The sequence below is a fragment of the Tachypleus tridentatus genome, chromosome 12, assembly GCF_004210375.1.
Source record: "Tachypleus tridentatus isolate NWPU-2018 chromosome 12, ASM421037v1, whole genome shotgun sequence".
NCBI classification, from domain to species: domain Eukaryota; kingdom Metazoa; phylum Arthropoda; class Merostomata; order Xiphosura; family Limulidae; genus Tachypleus; species Tachypleus tridentatus.
The window spans coordinates 87,327,159-87,344,892 of NC_134836.1; the positions used below are offsets into that span (position 1 = coordinate 87,327,159).

A 17,734-nucleotide genomic window follows, 5' to 3' on the forward strand; every position below is an offset into this window, starting at 1 on the left:
CTGACCGACAGAGCAATCAACATTGGACCATTCAGAATCCAAACAAAGTTCGAGTCTCCGTAGCCTTTCCAGCAGGACGAATTCAGATCACGTGACATCAGAAGGCACCAGGTAAGTATGAAAACTGATGGCAAACCTTCAAAGATATGTATATCAAAGTGTATAATATTTATAACTTTTCTTGAAATATTTGTGGTAAGTGTTGCCATGATGTACTTACAATCGCAAGCAGAACTATGAATGAATTACTCGGTAACTGGTAATGGATTAGTGACGCAATATATTATTATTGAATCAATAACTAAACAAGCAGTTTTATTTAGACTGATATTTGATTTGACTTATAGTTGCTCTTTACCTGGAAGAAAGGAACTGGGCAGTTTGAATAATAGAAAGAGTTAGTAAAATACTCTTTTTAATGTATCTTAAAATTATTCTTCCACTTGTAGGATATACTTTTATCTTTCCTCTTGGACCCTGCATGGCCAGGTGGTTAAGGCACTGGACTCGTAAACTGAGGGTCGCGAGTTCGGATCCCCGTCACACCAAAAAATGCTTTTAGCTATAGGGGTGTTATAATGTGACGATCAGTCCAACTATTCATTGGTAAAAGAGTAGCTCAAGAGTTGGCGGTGGGTGGGTGTGACTAATTGCCTTCCCTCTTGTCTTACACTGCTAAATTAAGGACGGCTAGCGCAGATAGCTTTCGAGTAGCTTTTCGTGAAATTCATAAAACAAATTTTCCTCTTGAGGATTGTTTATAATTACTATTGCGCAGATAAACAGTCATTCGATCATATTACACACAGAATAATATGATGAAAATTATTCAAAAACAAAACCTATAGAACCACTCAAAGCATTTAAACTGATTAGGAAATGTTGTGAAGTTGATTTCAGTTCAAACTAATTCAACGTTCTACTCAGGACTTGTTAGTTTTTGTATGGTATTTCATAAAATGTGTTTCTAGGTTACACTTAACTATTAACCAATAAAGTAATCAGATATGGGCTGTATAAGCCTTACTGATAGTGCTAGTCACACATTTTGCATGGTTATTCCGAATGTATATTTATGAATTATTTCACGAAAAGTGTTGCTAGAAAACTATTTTGGTCTCGTAATTAGTAATTCGCTGGTAATGTCGGTCATGTACAGGTTCAGACATACCTAAAAGCTATGTCTTCGCTTGTTTTATTTCTTACTGGATGACCAAGTGACGTGGCTAGAGCATACATGTTATGGGTTGATTCTTTTTCAAGCACGCGGTAGTTAGATCTTTTACTCTGTTCCAGAACTTCTCAGGTGTTTGCAGGAATTTTGTTATTCACAAAGTGCCCTCGATTAACCAGTGAATTTTTCGCCTGTACAAAATGTTAAATATGTGTTTCCACATAAATAAAGATAAGTTTCATACTGTCCAATACTTTTTCTTCAGCTTTTTCATGTCAGAATATAGTTTACTACGCGATACGTTTCTTGCCAATCTCTTAGTTTCTGCAGTTTGTATTCTTTCCTGCAGGTTATGGAAATACATGAGAATACCAATTTACTCATAAATCACAAATAAAATATTCAACATTATAACAAGCCACGGTTTTCGGTGGTGTTTTTTTATTTAATATACTTATGAAACAGAGCTTCAAGTCGTTGGAAAATTTCGAGAATCATGTAGTAGCATACAAAAAAAAAACATTTTATATTAATTAATGAATATCAACGGAAAGACAAGAAAGAACTGAGTTGACGAAAATAAATTACAATTAATATAACTATTGTTTACAGCTAGAAAAAATTAGACAAAACTAAAAATAGGAAGATTTTTATGATTTACCAAGATAAACATGATACTTAGAAAGAAGTATTTATAGTTTATGTTTCCAAATACTTCTCTTCTGTAAAGCAGGAATAATGCATTGTTCACTATAATTGTACAAGAATCATGAGTTAGCTCATATATATAACCGTCAATTTTCCTCATGAACTAGATAAAAACAGTGCATGAAACGGCTCAAGTCATATATCGGTTATAGACGTTACAGTTCGTATCATACACTCTTCTTGTCTCTTACATTAGTTACAGAAAGTACAAATATTATAGCTCAAGTCATAGATTGCCCTGTTCTCTTACGTTATTTACATACGGTACAAACATCACAGCTCAAGTCATACATCCTTCTGTTATCTCACATCAGTTATAGAAAGTACAAACATCAAAGCCCAAGCCATACATCGTCCAGTCTTATTGCGTGTGTGTGTTTTTCTTATAGCAAAGCCACAAAGGGCTATCTGCTCAGCCCACCGAGGGGAATCGAACCCCTGATTTTAGCGTTGTAAATCCGGAGACATACCGCTGTACTAGCGGGGGGCCAGTCTTATCGCATCAATTACAGACGGTACGAGAATCACAGCTAAAGTTTAGAGCTTTCAATAAAAAAGGACACTTTTAACCCCGCCACACCAAACATGCCCGCCTTTTCAGCCGTGGTGGCGTTATAATGTAACGGTCAATCCCACTATTCCTTGGTAAAAAGTAGCTCAAAAGTCGGCGGTGGGTCGTGATAACCTTCCCACTAGCCTTACACTGCTAAATTAAAGACGGCTAGCGTAGTAACCCTCGTGTAACTTTGTGTGAATTTAAAAATAAACAAACAAACACTTTTAATCCTGAAGTTATACATTTTATCTTCCCAAATACAAACATTCCACATAAGTTATGATACAATGTTTATTACGATACAATATGATTTGTTCACCATCACAACAGTTTATGGATGAGCTCCTTCACTTGTTCTAATTTTTCATAATCGAGGTTTCTCATTGATTAAAATAAACAGAAAATTCTTTCACTTTTATGGCAAAGTCAACAAAATTATTGCTACAAATTATGAGTTTTGTAGTTTTACAGCGTATTCCAACCGTCTAGAAAATTTCACGTCTATTCTTGAATTTCATAGGACATTGCTTTGGGTAAAAGTGAACTTAGTGTATTGACCATTACTGGTCTTACTTCCCGTTAGCCTAATTTATTATTATTGTATTTTGTTAATATTATTTATATAACAGTTCTGCACGTAGTATGAAAGTAGCTAATTAATAATTAATGTACTTAGATAGTTCTTAAGAGTAACTTGTTTGTTGGTTCCGCATGGCATGGTATTTAGGGCGCTCGACTCGTAATCTGACAGGCGCGGGTTCGAATCCCTGTCCTATTAAATATGCTTCCTATTTAAGCCATCGGGGGCGTTATAATACGACGGTCACTCCTTAATTAGAGACGACTGCGCAAGTAACCGTCGTGTAGCTTTTCTTGAAGTTTCAAATAATCATCCATCTTTGTCATCTTAACATTTCTTGTATCTTTCCTTACTTTCCTCTCATAGTATTTCCTTTTTAATTTCATAGAAGATTTAATGTTATTCACCTGTGTTTAGCATGTTGTTTACCTATTATTGTATTCAACATAGTATTTAGTTGTACCTTTGGAGAACTAACGGTACTAATTCTACATGGTTTAAACTGTAATATGTGTCTCATAAATTGTGAAAATGTGTTTTACCTCTTATGTTATACTGTAGGTGACTTAATGAATTTGCTTTTGTAAAAATATACTAGAGGAAATGGAGAGATTACTCCTAAAACATAATTCTATGCCAATAGTTCTAGTCAATAGCTAGTATTAGTATGCCCTTTGAGTGAGATGTGTTATATTATTTAGTTTTAGTTTGGTGTGTTTCAAATATCGTGAAAAGCTACTCGAGGGCTATCTGCGCTATCCGTCCCTAAGTTAGCAGCGTAAGACTAGAGGGAAGGCAACTAGTCATCACCACCAACCGCCAATTCTTGGGCTACCTTTTACCAACGAATAGTGAGATTGACTGTAACATTATAACGCCCCCACGTCTGCAAGGGCAAGCATGTTTGGTGCGAAGGGGATTAGAACTTGTGAAGCCCACCTGGCCGTTTAAGGCCCTATTATTTAGCTTTTGCTAGTTTATTAGCAGTATCAGTTCTACTATATGATATGTAGAATGTCGTTATTTTTTATTTTGATTTCTTGTTTATTAATGCCTTGTTACAAAGATGAGTTTGCATTGTTAGCTTAAAATGTATATTTAGGAATAACCTCGATCTCCTGAGCTAGCCGAACCTTGTGAGATATTATTGGGATTACGACCAAGAATATCTGACAGCGAGGGTGTTGAATTGACGAAAATGTGCATTCTAACATTTATAAGCAGAAAAGTATCAAGTGTATATTTAATTAGTGATAATGGTGGTTGAGCTGTTTTAGAGTTTCACTGTAAATACATGGTTTAATCTGATCAAAAATTACCATTCTTGATTATAACCAGCACAAAAATCATAACAAAAGTCTTGTATTGCTCAATACACTTACATCAATAACAAACTGTTAAAGAAGCACGATTCAGGTAATGTATCGTTATTCAGTTCATGAGACATTCAGTCTTCCCATGCACGTAGGGTACTAACAGTAAAGTAATTAAGCTCAAACCACAAAAAAACATTCCATTCTCATATATAAACAATATATACAGTCATAATCATATCTGAAATCACGCATTTTTAAATCTTCCCACATCAGATACAAACAAATACATAAAGTCGCAATCATAAGTTCCGTTAGTGTCGGTACTTTCGAACCACTTCCAATAACAGAACAAGGGAATAAATATATCCTTACAGTGGTTAATTCTACCACTAGATATGTATAAGCAGTAATTCTAGATTCTATGGAAGCCCGAAAGATGATAATATTCTGAAGGGTTAGAGTTCCTGAAAATTGTTTTATAAGATTTCGGCAGAAATATTTAATCAAAAAAGATGCAAGAATTATGGAAGGCGCCAAAAGTAAAAAGTGAAATTGTAGTTTTTATTGACTACAAACAAGTGGAATGTGTGAAAAAGTAAGTAACCAAATGGTAGTTAGAATATGAGAGTTTGAATAAAGGCTGTGGTAGAGGAACTAGAAATAACTAAACTCAGCCAAAATTATTGTTCAGCAAATCTGTTGAAATATACTTGCACAGTTACGTATTATATCGACTTCACCATTTTTGATGTAAATAGTTTCTGACACAACTTTATTACAGATCGACTTTGTTACGGTAGAGCTATCCTCATATTCTGCTTTCCTTCTAACTTTATTAACGTTCGAAGTATTTCTATGAGGAACTATAACTTTCTATAAGAAAGTGATATTTATTGCATTAAGCAACAAACACAGATATAGAATCAGGTTTTCTTCCTTACTGGCAGCATAATGTTTCTTCCTTCACTTCTCTCTCGGTTTATTCAATCTGTCTCACATTTCTCGACATTTTATATTTCTTTCTTAAATTTATGCCAACACGTCCCTTTCTGTCAAACTTTGTACACCTGCTTTCCATTATTAGGATTATATTGCTCATAATCACATGGGTTCTAGCAGCTTCCAAATTCGGATGAAATTAGAAAGATGGCTATTTCCCCTAATGTAGGCTCCTAATCGCTTAGGTACTGACCAAGAGTGGTCATTTCTCATCACTCTCAACTTCAACCAGTTCTTACATCGAACGTTATCACATGAACATAATGTAAAATTCATTTCCCTTTAAATATGAATATTCCAGAATTTCATTTCTTTACAATAAACTTCAAAGAGCAACAACAGAAACAATAACTGATTCTTACACTGAACATGGACATAATATAAAACTCATTTCACATTAAATATTGAGATTCCATTATTTGCTTTTAACAAATTTCAAATAGCAATAATAACATCCAAACTGCTCAAAGTTAAAATATTAAATTATTTTGACAACACTTACATTCAGATTGTAGATCTACTTAGTTAATAAGCCCAACTTACCCCATCCAATTAAGTAGTAGATCTTGAAGGGGGCCTTTTGCTGAAATATTGACACTGTAATTCGACTGTGCAGCAACAAACCTTCTACAAACATCCAGTTGATGCTGGCCATGGAAGCGTACATCTTTAAGGACAAAATGGTTTTACACAACCAGCCCTGTGAATATGCAATACAAACGTTATAAGCGGGTTAATACAGGTCCTTGCGAATCCGAAAAAAAAACCCAGAAGAACCAGTAGTCTGTGAGAAAAGTTCCTCGAGTATAATACTTGATAACTTTGTAACAATGTTGTAAGTGTTTAAATAAAATATTGCGCAAATGACTGATATAGAAACAGAGTGGCGTGGATGTTATAGATATTTATGTCTAAGTACGAGTAAATACTCGATTCGAACGAGCGAAATGCTTAAGAAACTACAACAAAATCTATGAATTATGGCAACTAGAAAAAAGTCGTTTAATTTGTTTTTATCTTCAAACAGTGTCAGTAAATAACCTAGTAATATCTTCTTTTCAACTAGTTTCTCGTCTTGAAGACACTCGTGATGATTAATGTACTATCTATAGGTATATAAAACTTTTTACTTATTTTAATTAGTAGCGCATCCTAAGAACTTGAAAGACTTTTATATTATATGTTAGCTAATTCTAATTAGCTCAACTATAATAATTATCGAAGAAACTTTATTTTCGCACTTACGATGTATATGTGAGGAGCCACATCATCGCCTGTAACAACAGGAGTTGAGATTAAGATGAGTAGGATTGAGTGAATAATTAAAGCAACAACCAAATTCCGGTGCACTTTTAGTCTCTGACAATGCAGGGATCTAAAGTTGGAAGAAAGTACTCATGAGAACAATGGAACACCCGCATCTTATTGTTTATTGAGTCGTATATAAGTTTATATTGTTATGGTGTTAATATTAGTGAATAACTAAATTCTACATTACATGAGCAACTACAGAATGTGTATCACATTAAAATATTTATTGCATCAACTAAACAACTGCAACAACTAAATTAGCTACTTATCAATATCTACACGAAATACTTAACTGAGGTCCCTAGTGACACAGAGGTGAACTTACAACACTATAAACCGGGTTTCGATATCCGTGGTGGGCAGAGCGGAAATAGCCTATTGTGCAGCTTTGTGCTTAAATAGAAAAACCTTAGGTAGGATTAGTAATCTATGTTTGTAACTTCCACCTTAGAAACACAGAAACTTGATTATTGCTTTTCCATAAAAGTCTATGTATCATACTTTGTTCGAAAGGAATTTCAGTCTTAACAAAAGTAAGTGACATTAAACAAATTAACTCGTATGTAACTGGTGAGCTTCCAAATTAACTGGATTTACTTTTCTACGTTTCCTTGTGGTTACGTTGTGTTACATGCAAACTAAAAAACATTATCATAATTTTAAGGAACTACAACGTGAAGATAAATTTAATTACAAATAAGTTCGTTGTTTTATGGAAGAACGCATGTAAATTGATGGAAAGTAACGTGCCTTTCTTCCTACATAATTCTTAGTAATAGTTGCGAAAAATTGATAACGCAAGAACCCTATAACAAAGTATTAACAATGTAATATTTAACCACGCCAAGGATGTTCTAGTGAAACGAACGTTTTTAATTAGGAAAAAGTAAATCTTTTGTGTTGTTATTGTGATGCAATTGTCACCACATTTTAATCCGGCACAATAAAGTGTATTAATGTGAATAAAAACTCTTCGTTTGAAAAGGTTCTCAAAATTCAACTTTCACGATATAAGAGCTCATGTTAGAACTTAATCTCTTTAGCTTGAAGTTATAAATCATAAGAAAAAAAATAGATACATTGACAATCACGAGTTATGAAGTGCTTGTTACATCTCATGAAGTGAAAAACAAAAGACGATATAAAATTCTTTATTACACGTTATAATGTTAGAATATTTTCTTCGGAATATTCATATCAATTATACAGTTCATTAAAAATTGCTCTGAGAAATTGTTGATCCAATAGTTAAGGACAGTTCGAGAAACAAATCTTAGTTGTATATATCATCTGGATTAGGGTTAACTCCTTTACAGTCTTCATTTTATTTAACATAATTTAAAAGCCAGTTTTCATGGTTTGTATTTATCTATCTTAAATCGGAGCTACATTGTGAGGTAAGCACAAACGGTATAAATATATTTTTATTATTTTAATTAGAGAATTGCTTTTTGCGATAACAAGAGATCTGAATTAAAAATTGATCCTATATAACTTAAATCACAAATTAATAAGCTAGTAACTTTTGACAGTAGACAGTATATAACATACCTGAAGTAAAGCAATACACATTAATGCTTATGGTAACGTTTCGCCACTGTTCACATAACTAAGTTTCCGAGTTTGAAATTTATACTTTGTGTAAATTGGCAGGTGCTTTCTCAGCTTCAGGGTGTTTGTCAAGCTTAAGAGGGATTTAGGAATCCACTGCTTTTACATTTATAAACGTTTTATTTTTCCAACATCCGAGGACACCTTTTCAGCAAGAATGAAAATAAAAATATCTAGAAGGGTGATTAGATGGTTTAATATTTGATATCTTAAATGGTTCTGCTCATGAGGTTTTAATATTTTTGGTGTTTCTGTTAGTTAGTGGTATTTTGAAATAGTGCGACAATAAATGTAACAAATTACTGATTTATAAGAGCTGCTTATGCAACAATTAATGATATTATATATAAATGAAAATATAATTACATTGAAATTGTACAATTAGTTTATTTCTTTTATAAAATACATTTCTCAATTAACTTTCGTTTACAGTGTTTGAATGGTTACATAAAATCTTGCGTTTACAAGGAGGTAAACGCATTTTCACAATAATTTTGTTAGAATAACTTCTTATTTTATTACTTTACTTTTCCTTAGTCACATGAAGTTTTCATCTATTAAAACAGATTTTGGTCTTTACAAGAATGGATTATCAAAAACTTCGTCTTAATGTTAGCCAGTCTTTAATGACTTGTTTTATTAATATTTATTCTCCTATTTTATTGAAGATGTCTACATCCTTTTCAGTGATTACAGATAGTGAAAGGTAGCTTAAATTGAGGGGATTATGGTTTGAAACATTTCTTTTACTTGCTCTTTATTGTTCTACTCTGAGAATACAGCGACTCCAGCTACAATGTGTACCTTCTTCCTGAATGTTCTCTCTTTTGATGCTTTCTTTGTATTCTTAAATTAACATTCTTTTGTTTTAATAATATTGGTGGTGCAAACTGAAAGTCAATCAAAATTACAATACATTTATGAATTAACTGAATGAGAAGAAAATACATCAATACGTACTTGAAATAACAAAATATGAAGAGGGTGATGATAAGAGCTATAAGCGACAAGACTGAACAGATAAAGAGGATATAGCTTACCGCCAGGGGCGCTGCTATCGAATCCTGTAGCAAAAGAAAATAAATATATTTATACAAATAGCAGTACATAATAATGCTTTTGGTGTAATTATAATTCACATACGACACTCTACCCTAAATGATCCTGCATTTTATAATACATTTTATAATTTTCGCGAATGACCAATTACATTAAGACATAAGGCCGGCCCAAAATATTTCAACGTTTTCTGTCATGCAGTATTTCCTTATTATTATGAATTACGATTAGAACACATTGCGTGGTGTTAATTACTTATGTCTTAAGAAGCCGCTTCGATTATTAATATATATTTCTTCTTTCTTTTTTTTATCAACCGCCAGTAAAGTACTTACCTCTCTTATTAAAACCACACACGCCGTGTAATTAGTCCAGTTTCCCCGGAGCCACGAAGCGTCTTCTTCACATACTCTGTAGGCTTTTGCGCCTGAAGGACAAAATAATATGTTCTTATATCACTTTGAACAACACCAATTAATGGCGTGGCTTAGACTACTTGCCAAACTCAGAAGTCGTTAATGCTAATATAAATACATGCCAAATACATCTCTTGTTAACATACAAATTACTTCAATACGAGTACGAATATCATTCTACAGTCATTAAGACAGTATGTATGCAATTGTGTGAGTTAAACAGCAACACAGATATGACTAATTTACACAGATGGATGATATAATGAAATAAAACATACTTTGTTTCAATACGAGAAACATTATCCTACAATCGATAAGACAGTATGCAATCTGACGTGTTCAGTAACAACACAGATGAATGACACTATGAGATAAAAAGTCACATTTTCAATGATTCTCTTTATACTAGTTATTAGAGTTGTTTTTTTTGTAATTTCAAAGCAGAATAAAATTTTACCATTTGATTCTGCATTTACACGAAGATGGAGAGTTTCGAAAATCTCGGCACATGTTCTTGAAACCACCTGGCCAGCTGGGGTTGGTGGCCAACAGTAAAAGTCGTCAAAGATGGCATTGCAGTATAACTCTGGCTCGAAAATGAGTAAACAACATACAATTACGATATAGGAAGAAAAGTTTAAAGTTTATTATTTAAGATGTTAATTCAACCGAACATATTTATTCATTCACTATTAAAGATGGAGAATAAATATTATACCCGCTGAGTTATCAAGCAAGAAGAAACGATATACTAAATTCAGATAAAAAAGTCAAAACATTATTCTCTTATGATATATGAGGTATTTTTGTGGTTGTATTTTTTTTGTGTCGTTCTTGTGAGAAAAACGTATACTTGTTATTTATGTACCTGCTATTAAGTGAGAACAGCTTATTTTCTGCCAGAACTCAAAAGTTTCTAAACCATAGTTGAAAAACAAACTGATTAACTACATTTTCAATTTAGCAGGTATAATACGAAAGACGCTCGGCATGACTAGTCGGTTAAGGCATTCGGCTTGCAATATGAGGATCGCAGGTTTGAATCCCCGTTACACCAAACGTTACACCAAACATGTTTTCTCTTTCAGCCGTGGAGATGTTATTAAGTTACGGTCACTCCACTATTCGTTGATAAAAGAGTAGCCCAAGAGTGGGCGGTGAGTGCTGATGACTAGCTACATTACCTTCTCGTCTTACACTGCTAAATTTGTGATAGCTAGCGCAGATAGCCCTCGTGTAGCTTTGCGCGAAATTTAAAAAAACAAAACAAACAAAATAAACACGAAACAGTTACACAACAAATGAACGAGAACAAAAACAAAAAAATGTTATTCGATTTCTGAAACGAGAAAACATAAGCTCAGATTTTCCTTTAGTAGTGATGGAGTTTAACTGGTTTATGGATAACATATCTTTAAGTTTACACAATCATTGAAACGGGAATTAAATTTATTTTAAAACAGTTTATTACTATTAGGCAATGTTGTTAATAAAGTCCAAATGAGAACCTTCTTCAGGTTTCAGAGCTTTATCAGAAACTTTTAAAAGCATATTTTCTGAAAGGTGTAATGAAAGTAAGAAAAAACGATAATATTTTTAGTTAATAAATAGACGAAAGATGAGCCAAAATAGTCTGCAGTTTGGTGGTAAAAATAAAGTTAATTTTCGTGTCTTACCAGCGTGTTTTAATGTTGTTTTCATTATTTGTTTCTGGTCATCTTAAGAGATGGATTTGAAACTCGCGCGCAAAGCTATACAGGAGCTATCTGCGCTACCCGTGCATAGTTTAACAGTGTAAGAGTAGAAGGAAGGCAACTAGCCATCACTACTTGTCGACAACTGTTGGGCTACTCTTTTACAATGAATAGTGAAGTTGACCGTCAAATTATACCCACCCCCCACCACTGAAAGGGCGAACATTTATTGGTGGGACGGAGATTCCAATCTGCAGCCCCCCACATTGCGAGTCAAGTATCCTAATCATGTGGCCTATATTAAGAGATTGAAGTCAACCTGAAAATGTTTCTCTTAATTAGCAATGTTATTTAATTTTATGAACACTAACCAATTGTAAATGTTGCATATTAAGTCTAACTGGTTTTCACTAAATGCATTTTATTCCGGCCTAATATATTGGTTTTTGCTCATTCCGCAAAGATTTTAATGATTTTTGTGGAATTTGTATAAGAGTTCCTAAAATTATCTTCGTTATCTATCTAAAACAGAAATAGTTCACTACAATGTATGGCGGGTAATCGATAAAGCCTGTTGACATTGGCTAAAAGTCGTGGCAGTTTCACATCATTTATAAATTTTGAAATATCGTGAAATAATATCTCAAAATCAAAATAAATTTTCGAAATGAAATCATTAAAGTCTTATAGGGTAATCTCTAAACTTTGAACAAAGCTTATTCCGTACACTTAATAATCAGTGTGTGCATGCTACAATTTGAATTGATTTAGATATTTATTATAGAAAGAAAATATTTGTGGTATAGTTTTTAGGACTAGTGTGTAAAGTGCTGTGGAAACTCTCGATTGATATACACGCAGGAGTCACAAACAATGATTAATTCCATCTAAATGGTCAATTTATCATTAGGATTATAGATTATTGCAGAAAATACACAGGAAAGAGAATAAGTTGTACAATTCACTATTATCTCTACTTACTTTAAATAAAGTATAACTTTTTTTATGACACTGTATGTTATCAATGTATATTTCTGAAATATTTTTCCAAATATTCTGTTTTGCTCTATGTAGTTCAGCTAAGTTTGCCGTTTGACTTTCTCATTTTCCATATTAACTCTACACAGCCTTAATATTATACATATCAGAAATTTGTGTAAACTAAGCTACAGTTTTGAGTTTACCATCAGCCTATTTTTTACCTAGCTATTATTTCATTCATATTTTCTCCATGATTTGGGCAACTGTATTGGTTCAAAATTAATCCTTTCTCAACAGATCTTGTTCCTGAGGGAGTAACTTTATGGATAAAAAATATGTACCTGTCAGCAGTCAGAGTGCCATCATTTGCTGAGGTGTAGCCAACAGTTGTATGAGCTACCAGCATGCTTCATCCTAGATAAAGAACTTTGACCGTGCTATCCACTCCGTTATCAAACAAGTTATTATTAATTATTAGAGAAAACTTTGAATTTGATTTGACTCAGTTTACAGAGATCACCCTCCATTCTCCTGGTGCTCATTTTAATCTTTTGGTTAGCTCTCCTAATCGGTGATTTAGCAGCTACATATCTACTGAGAGAGATGGTAAGACTATACAAGATTGTCGTGTATTATTATACAATAGAGGGAGTACATTCCCGAATATTTATATTTTATCTACTGTTTCTATAATCATTTCTAATGCTGTATGCGTTATGTGCATGTAGTAAAGACTTCTATGTGTCAAGAGACTTTAATTGCATTAACTTCAGTCATCTTACTTGATTAATTTTCCTATTTTAGAATACACTGTAAGTTATTAAGAATAATGTAGTTATATTTTAAGAAATATCAGGTTTGTATTTTATGATCTCCTCGATGAGTCGATCCTTATAGAATAATTAACGTTCCCCCCCCCCAAAAAAAAAGAAAGAAAGTCCTTTATTTATTGTGGTGTTGTTCGTGCAAGTGTTTGGTTAATTCTTTAAGTGGAATGTCATTTAAACTTGTTTATATGGACCTTTACTTTATAAAATTTGAAACTAAGTTGCAACAAATAACTTAATAGCGAATAATCTGTATTACTAATAGTCATAAATAATACTGTGCTACCTTCCATAATTAATTAATATTTCTTTAACTGAAAACTAACAGTTAAATAGATGGAATTGTGTCTAGTAATCTCGAATGCATCTATAAAAATAGGAACAGTTACATGATGGCGTGAGCTACAAAACATCTACTGTCGTGAAAGAAATTGCTAGCGTCATTGAATTTTGTTATGATACAAGGGTGGTAGTAACAGGAAAAACATGTAATAATTGCAAAAAGAAAGGAAAACAAGGAAAAAGAATTAAATCGCGATTAGGAAATTTGAAATCTATATATTTATATGTCATCTTATAGCAAACTAACCTATTCACTAATCAGCAAGAGAGCTCTCTGTAGTACGTAGTACCTGATACAGAAAAAGAGATGAACGTTTTATTTCGGCTGTTTTTGTAAATATATTAACAGACGTTTTACCAGGACTAAAAGTTTTTGGCAATAGCTTTAGGAAGTACAACGTAGGATTTCTGCACTTATAATGAAATACTGTTATGTGATTGATTGTTATTTGTAATGAACAATGTCTCTCTTGTTTCGCGAGCTTTGACAACCATTAGATCACTTTGTTGGGAGTAGGGGCAGAAATACGAATGACATAATCATTGCCCTAATCTAGAAATAAGTCAAGAAATCGCCATCACAAATTACTGGTGAAACTAAAGTTATGAAACTTTATTATACAGAGATTTAGTTATTTGTTTTCTTTAGTTTGTTTAACTTCGCCTTTTTAGTTTTAATTTGTTGTTTTAAAATTATTTCATCGCGATTTTAGCTAAAGGTTTGTATTATAACTTTTTATTTATTTTTGTTCATAATTGTTTGAATTCATATACTCTTAAAGATTTGCTCTTTTTAGGCTAATATTATTTAACCTTGTGTCTCTTGTGTTTCTGAGTAGTATGTTTTGTTTTACCTGTTAAGATGCCATTTCTCTTCGACATCATCATGTGTTTATATTTATTCGTCTGTGAAAGAAATTCTCTTATATAATTTATATTATTATCTCCCTCTCTTGTTCATACTAATGTTTTTTATCATCTCCAATTTTATTATATATATATATATATCTTTCTTTTTATTATTAATCTTATGAATATCTGAATACGAACACCTCCGTTTAATTAAATGGCTTGGATAAATATTAGATAACCGTGAAATTTGTTTTTCTTTCTTTACGTAGCACTTTATTTGTATGAAGAAAAACGCAGTAGTATTTTAAAACATTGTTATAGCAAGTGAATATTCACAGACCTAACATACCTTCACTACATATCTGAGGGTCGCGGGTTTGAATTCCCGTCATGCCAAACATGCTCGCCCTCTCAGCCATGGGGGCGTTATAATGTAACAATCAATTCCACTATTAGTTGTTAAAAGAGCAGTAGAAGTGTTGGAGGTGGGTAGTGATGACTAGCTGCTTTGCCTCTAGTCTTACGGCCCGGAATGGCCAGGTGGTTAAGGTACTCGACTCGTAATCCGAAGGTCGCAGATTCAAATCCCCGTCACACCAAACATGCTCACCCTTTCAGCCGTGAGAGCGTTATATTCTGACAGTCAATCCCACTATTTGTTGGTAAAAAGAGTAGCCCAAGAGTTGGCAATGGATGGTAATCACTAGCTGTCTTCCCTCTTGTCTTATACTCCTAAATTGGGGAGAGCTAGCCTAGATAGCCCTCGTGTAGCTTTGCGCGAAATTCAAAAACAAAACAAACCAAACCTTAGTAATTTATAACTCAATTTTTTCAGAAGGAGTCATTTTTATTTATTTCGATACGAAATATAGTATCACGAAATTTATTTATAATTTATTATTGTTCGCTATGAAAAAACTTACAAGGTTTACTTTATCTATAGTAAATTTCATTTGTCTCACGCTATAATTATCACGTCAAGTTATATTGAGAGATAAATAATAATTAAGAGATTAAAGATAAATTATGGACACTGCTAGGCTGAGATACCAAAGCTAAAAGTTTATCTGAATTGCGATTTAAATGCAGCTTTTAAATGTTGATACAAAGATGTAAACACCAAAAATTCATGAATTAGCAAAACCAATAGATAAATTACCAGAAGCTTTGTTGACAGTGTTTTATATTTCTCTGCGTTGTTGTTTCGGAATTTATTTTATCGCTATTTCGGCTGAAAGTTTTGTATTCTAAATTTTTTTCTTTTATCCATAATTATTTCAGTTCATAAATTCTTAATGATTTGCTTGTTTTTAAGTTAAGTTTTGGTTCGAAATCATTAATCAACTTATTAACAGGAACATGGAAAAAATTATTTGCCATTCTGCACGATTTTTACTACGAATGTTATGCTTACTATTTTCAAACTTTAACACTGTAAAGGTAATATTAAATCAGAATATTAAACACAATACTTTGGTATTAAGACGAAGTTAATCTTTAATGGAATTGCTATTGGAAATCCAAAATCATTAGATTTACTTTAAGTAAGTATGAATAGTCCATCACAGATTGAACATACTTAAACGTTTTATTTGATTGAATTGTTTCCCTTACGTATGTGTTAGCCAACTTGGATCATTAACACACAGGGATATGATTATCTTGTAAATATTCTTTTTTAATTAGGACATACAATATAGTTTACTAGAGTTTTACTGCTTGTTTAATTAACTTAACAGATATCTGTAATAAGAATGAACTGATTTAATTAAAATATATTTAGAACAGAAATTTTAACTTGAAGTTTTCATTCTGTAGTACACTGTACACAGTTTTTAATTAATTATAAAAAAAATTCCTATCAGAATTTCGTGTTTTTTGTTCAATTTTCTTTTGAAATATTTGTTTTGTTTAAACACAAAGCTTTTCGATGGACTTTTTGTGTTACATCCAATGCATGGGTCGAGCCTCTAATTTTGAATATTAAAAACTTTGTGCTGACTGATAGGGTCTTTTGCCCTATCAGGGACTTTAGAATAAGCTTTAATTTGGTTTGCTTTGATAATTTCAACTCACACATAGTACAGTAAAACCTGTCTAAGCCAGAAACTGCATAGAGCAGAAACCTGTACAAGACGGAAATATCAAGATTTTCCAGCATTACTTTATGATTTCTCTATATGACGGAAACGGAAAACTCTCTTTCACCTACCTCATCTTTCAACAAATAAATATGTTCGTTTGTTTGTTTTTAATCTTGCGCAAAGCTACTCGAGGGCTATCTGCGTTAGCCGTTCCTAATTTAGCAGCGTAAGACTAGAGGTAAGGCAGCTAGTCATCACCACCCACCGCCAACACTTGGGCTACTCTTTTACCAACGAATAATAGGATTGACCGAGCATGTTTGGTGCGACCGGGACTCGAACCCGCGACCCTCTGATTACGAGTCGAACGCCTTTACACACTTGGCCATGCCGGGCCCAACAAGTAGGATTAGAACCTGAGTAAGGCGGAAAAATGTTTTTGATTAAATATTAATTTCTTATTTAATTAATAATTTGTTTAAATATTAATAAATTCTGGGACATTTTTTACAGTAAGTATTGGTTCATAATATACTGTTGTTGTTTTTCTGCCATCATTATTCCGGAGGTCGCTATTCGAAAGAATGATTGACTCTACTTTTGGTCGCATTTGTTGATGGAAAACTAGAGAAACCATGGGTAATAGGTAAAAGTGAAAATAGGCGCTGTTTCAAAAATTTAAGGAAGAATCAACTTCCCGTGGAATGGAAAGCGAATAATAAAAGCGCAGATGATAAGTACTATATTCGAGGAATTTTTGAACAAATTATACAAAAGAATGGAACAAGAAAATAAAAATATTCTACTTTTCCTACATAACTTGTCACCCAAAAGATCAACTTTCAAATATTCGTTTAGTCTTTCCACCTTCATGTACAACATCAGTTCTACAGCCACTAGATAATAGAATTATACATCATATAAAATTAAAATAAAGAAAATTAATGCTTCAGCATATTATTGCAAACATGGACGACTGTAAGAGAACATCTGAAATGGTCATGAAAATTGACGTGTTAAATGTAATTGCATTTGTAAATCATTCAACCAAATGCGTAATAAAGTGCTTTCGAAACCTTGGATTTATTCTTGATAATGGCGGAGATTGTGGAGAAGTTGTTTGTTATGACGATCCTGGTGAGATCCAAACTCTGACTGAGAAGATTGATGCAGATGATTCTATGAACGTGGAAAGTTTTGTGAACGTTGACAAGATTGTTTAAC

General features: G+C 32.8%; 1 protein-coding gene across 4 annotated transcripts in view; it reads right to left on the reverse strand.

Moving 5' to 3' along the window:
• Window positions 1-17,734, reverse strand: part of LOC143233911 (calcitonin receptor-like) — a 54,048-nt gene that overhangs the window by 17,214 nt on the left and 19,100 nt on the right. For 3 of the 4 annotated variants that reach the window (XM_076470791.1, XM_076470790.1, XM_076470789.1), the window contains 6 exons: window positions 10,188-10,316; window positions 9,650-9,741; window positions 9,216-9,319; window positions 6,579-6,708; window positions 5,877-6,033; window positions 6-136 (listed from right to left, as the gene is read on the reverse strand). In XM_076470791.1, coding sequence (XP_076326906.1) covers window positions 6-136; window positions 5,877-6,033; window positions 6,579-6,708; window positions 9,216-9,319; window positions 9,650-9,741; window positions 10,188-10,316 — 743 coding nt within the window. Of the gene's footprint in view, window positions 1-5; window positions 137-5,876; window positions 6,034-6,578; window positions 6,709-9,215; window positions 9,320-9,649; window positions 9,742-10,187; window positions 10,321-17,734 lie in introns of all 4 variants that reach the window. The other variant, XM_076470792.1, reaches the window with a different exon arrangement.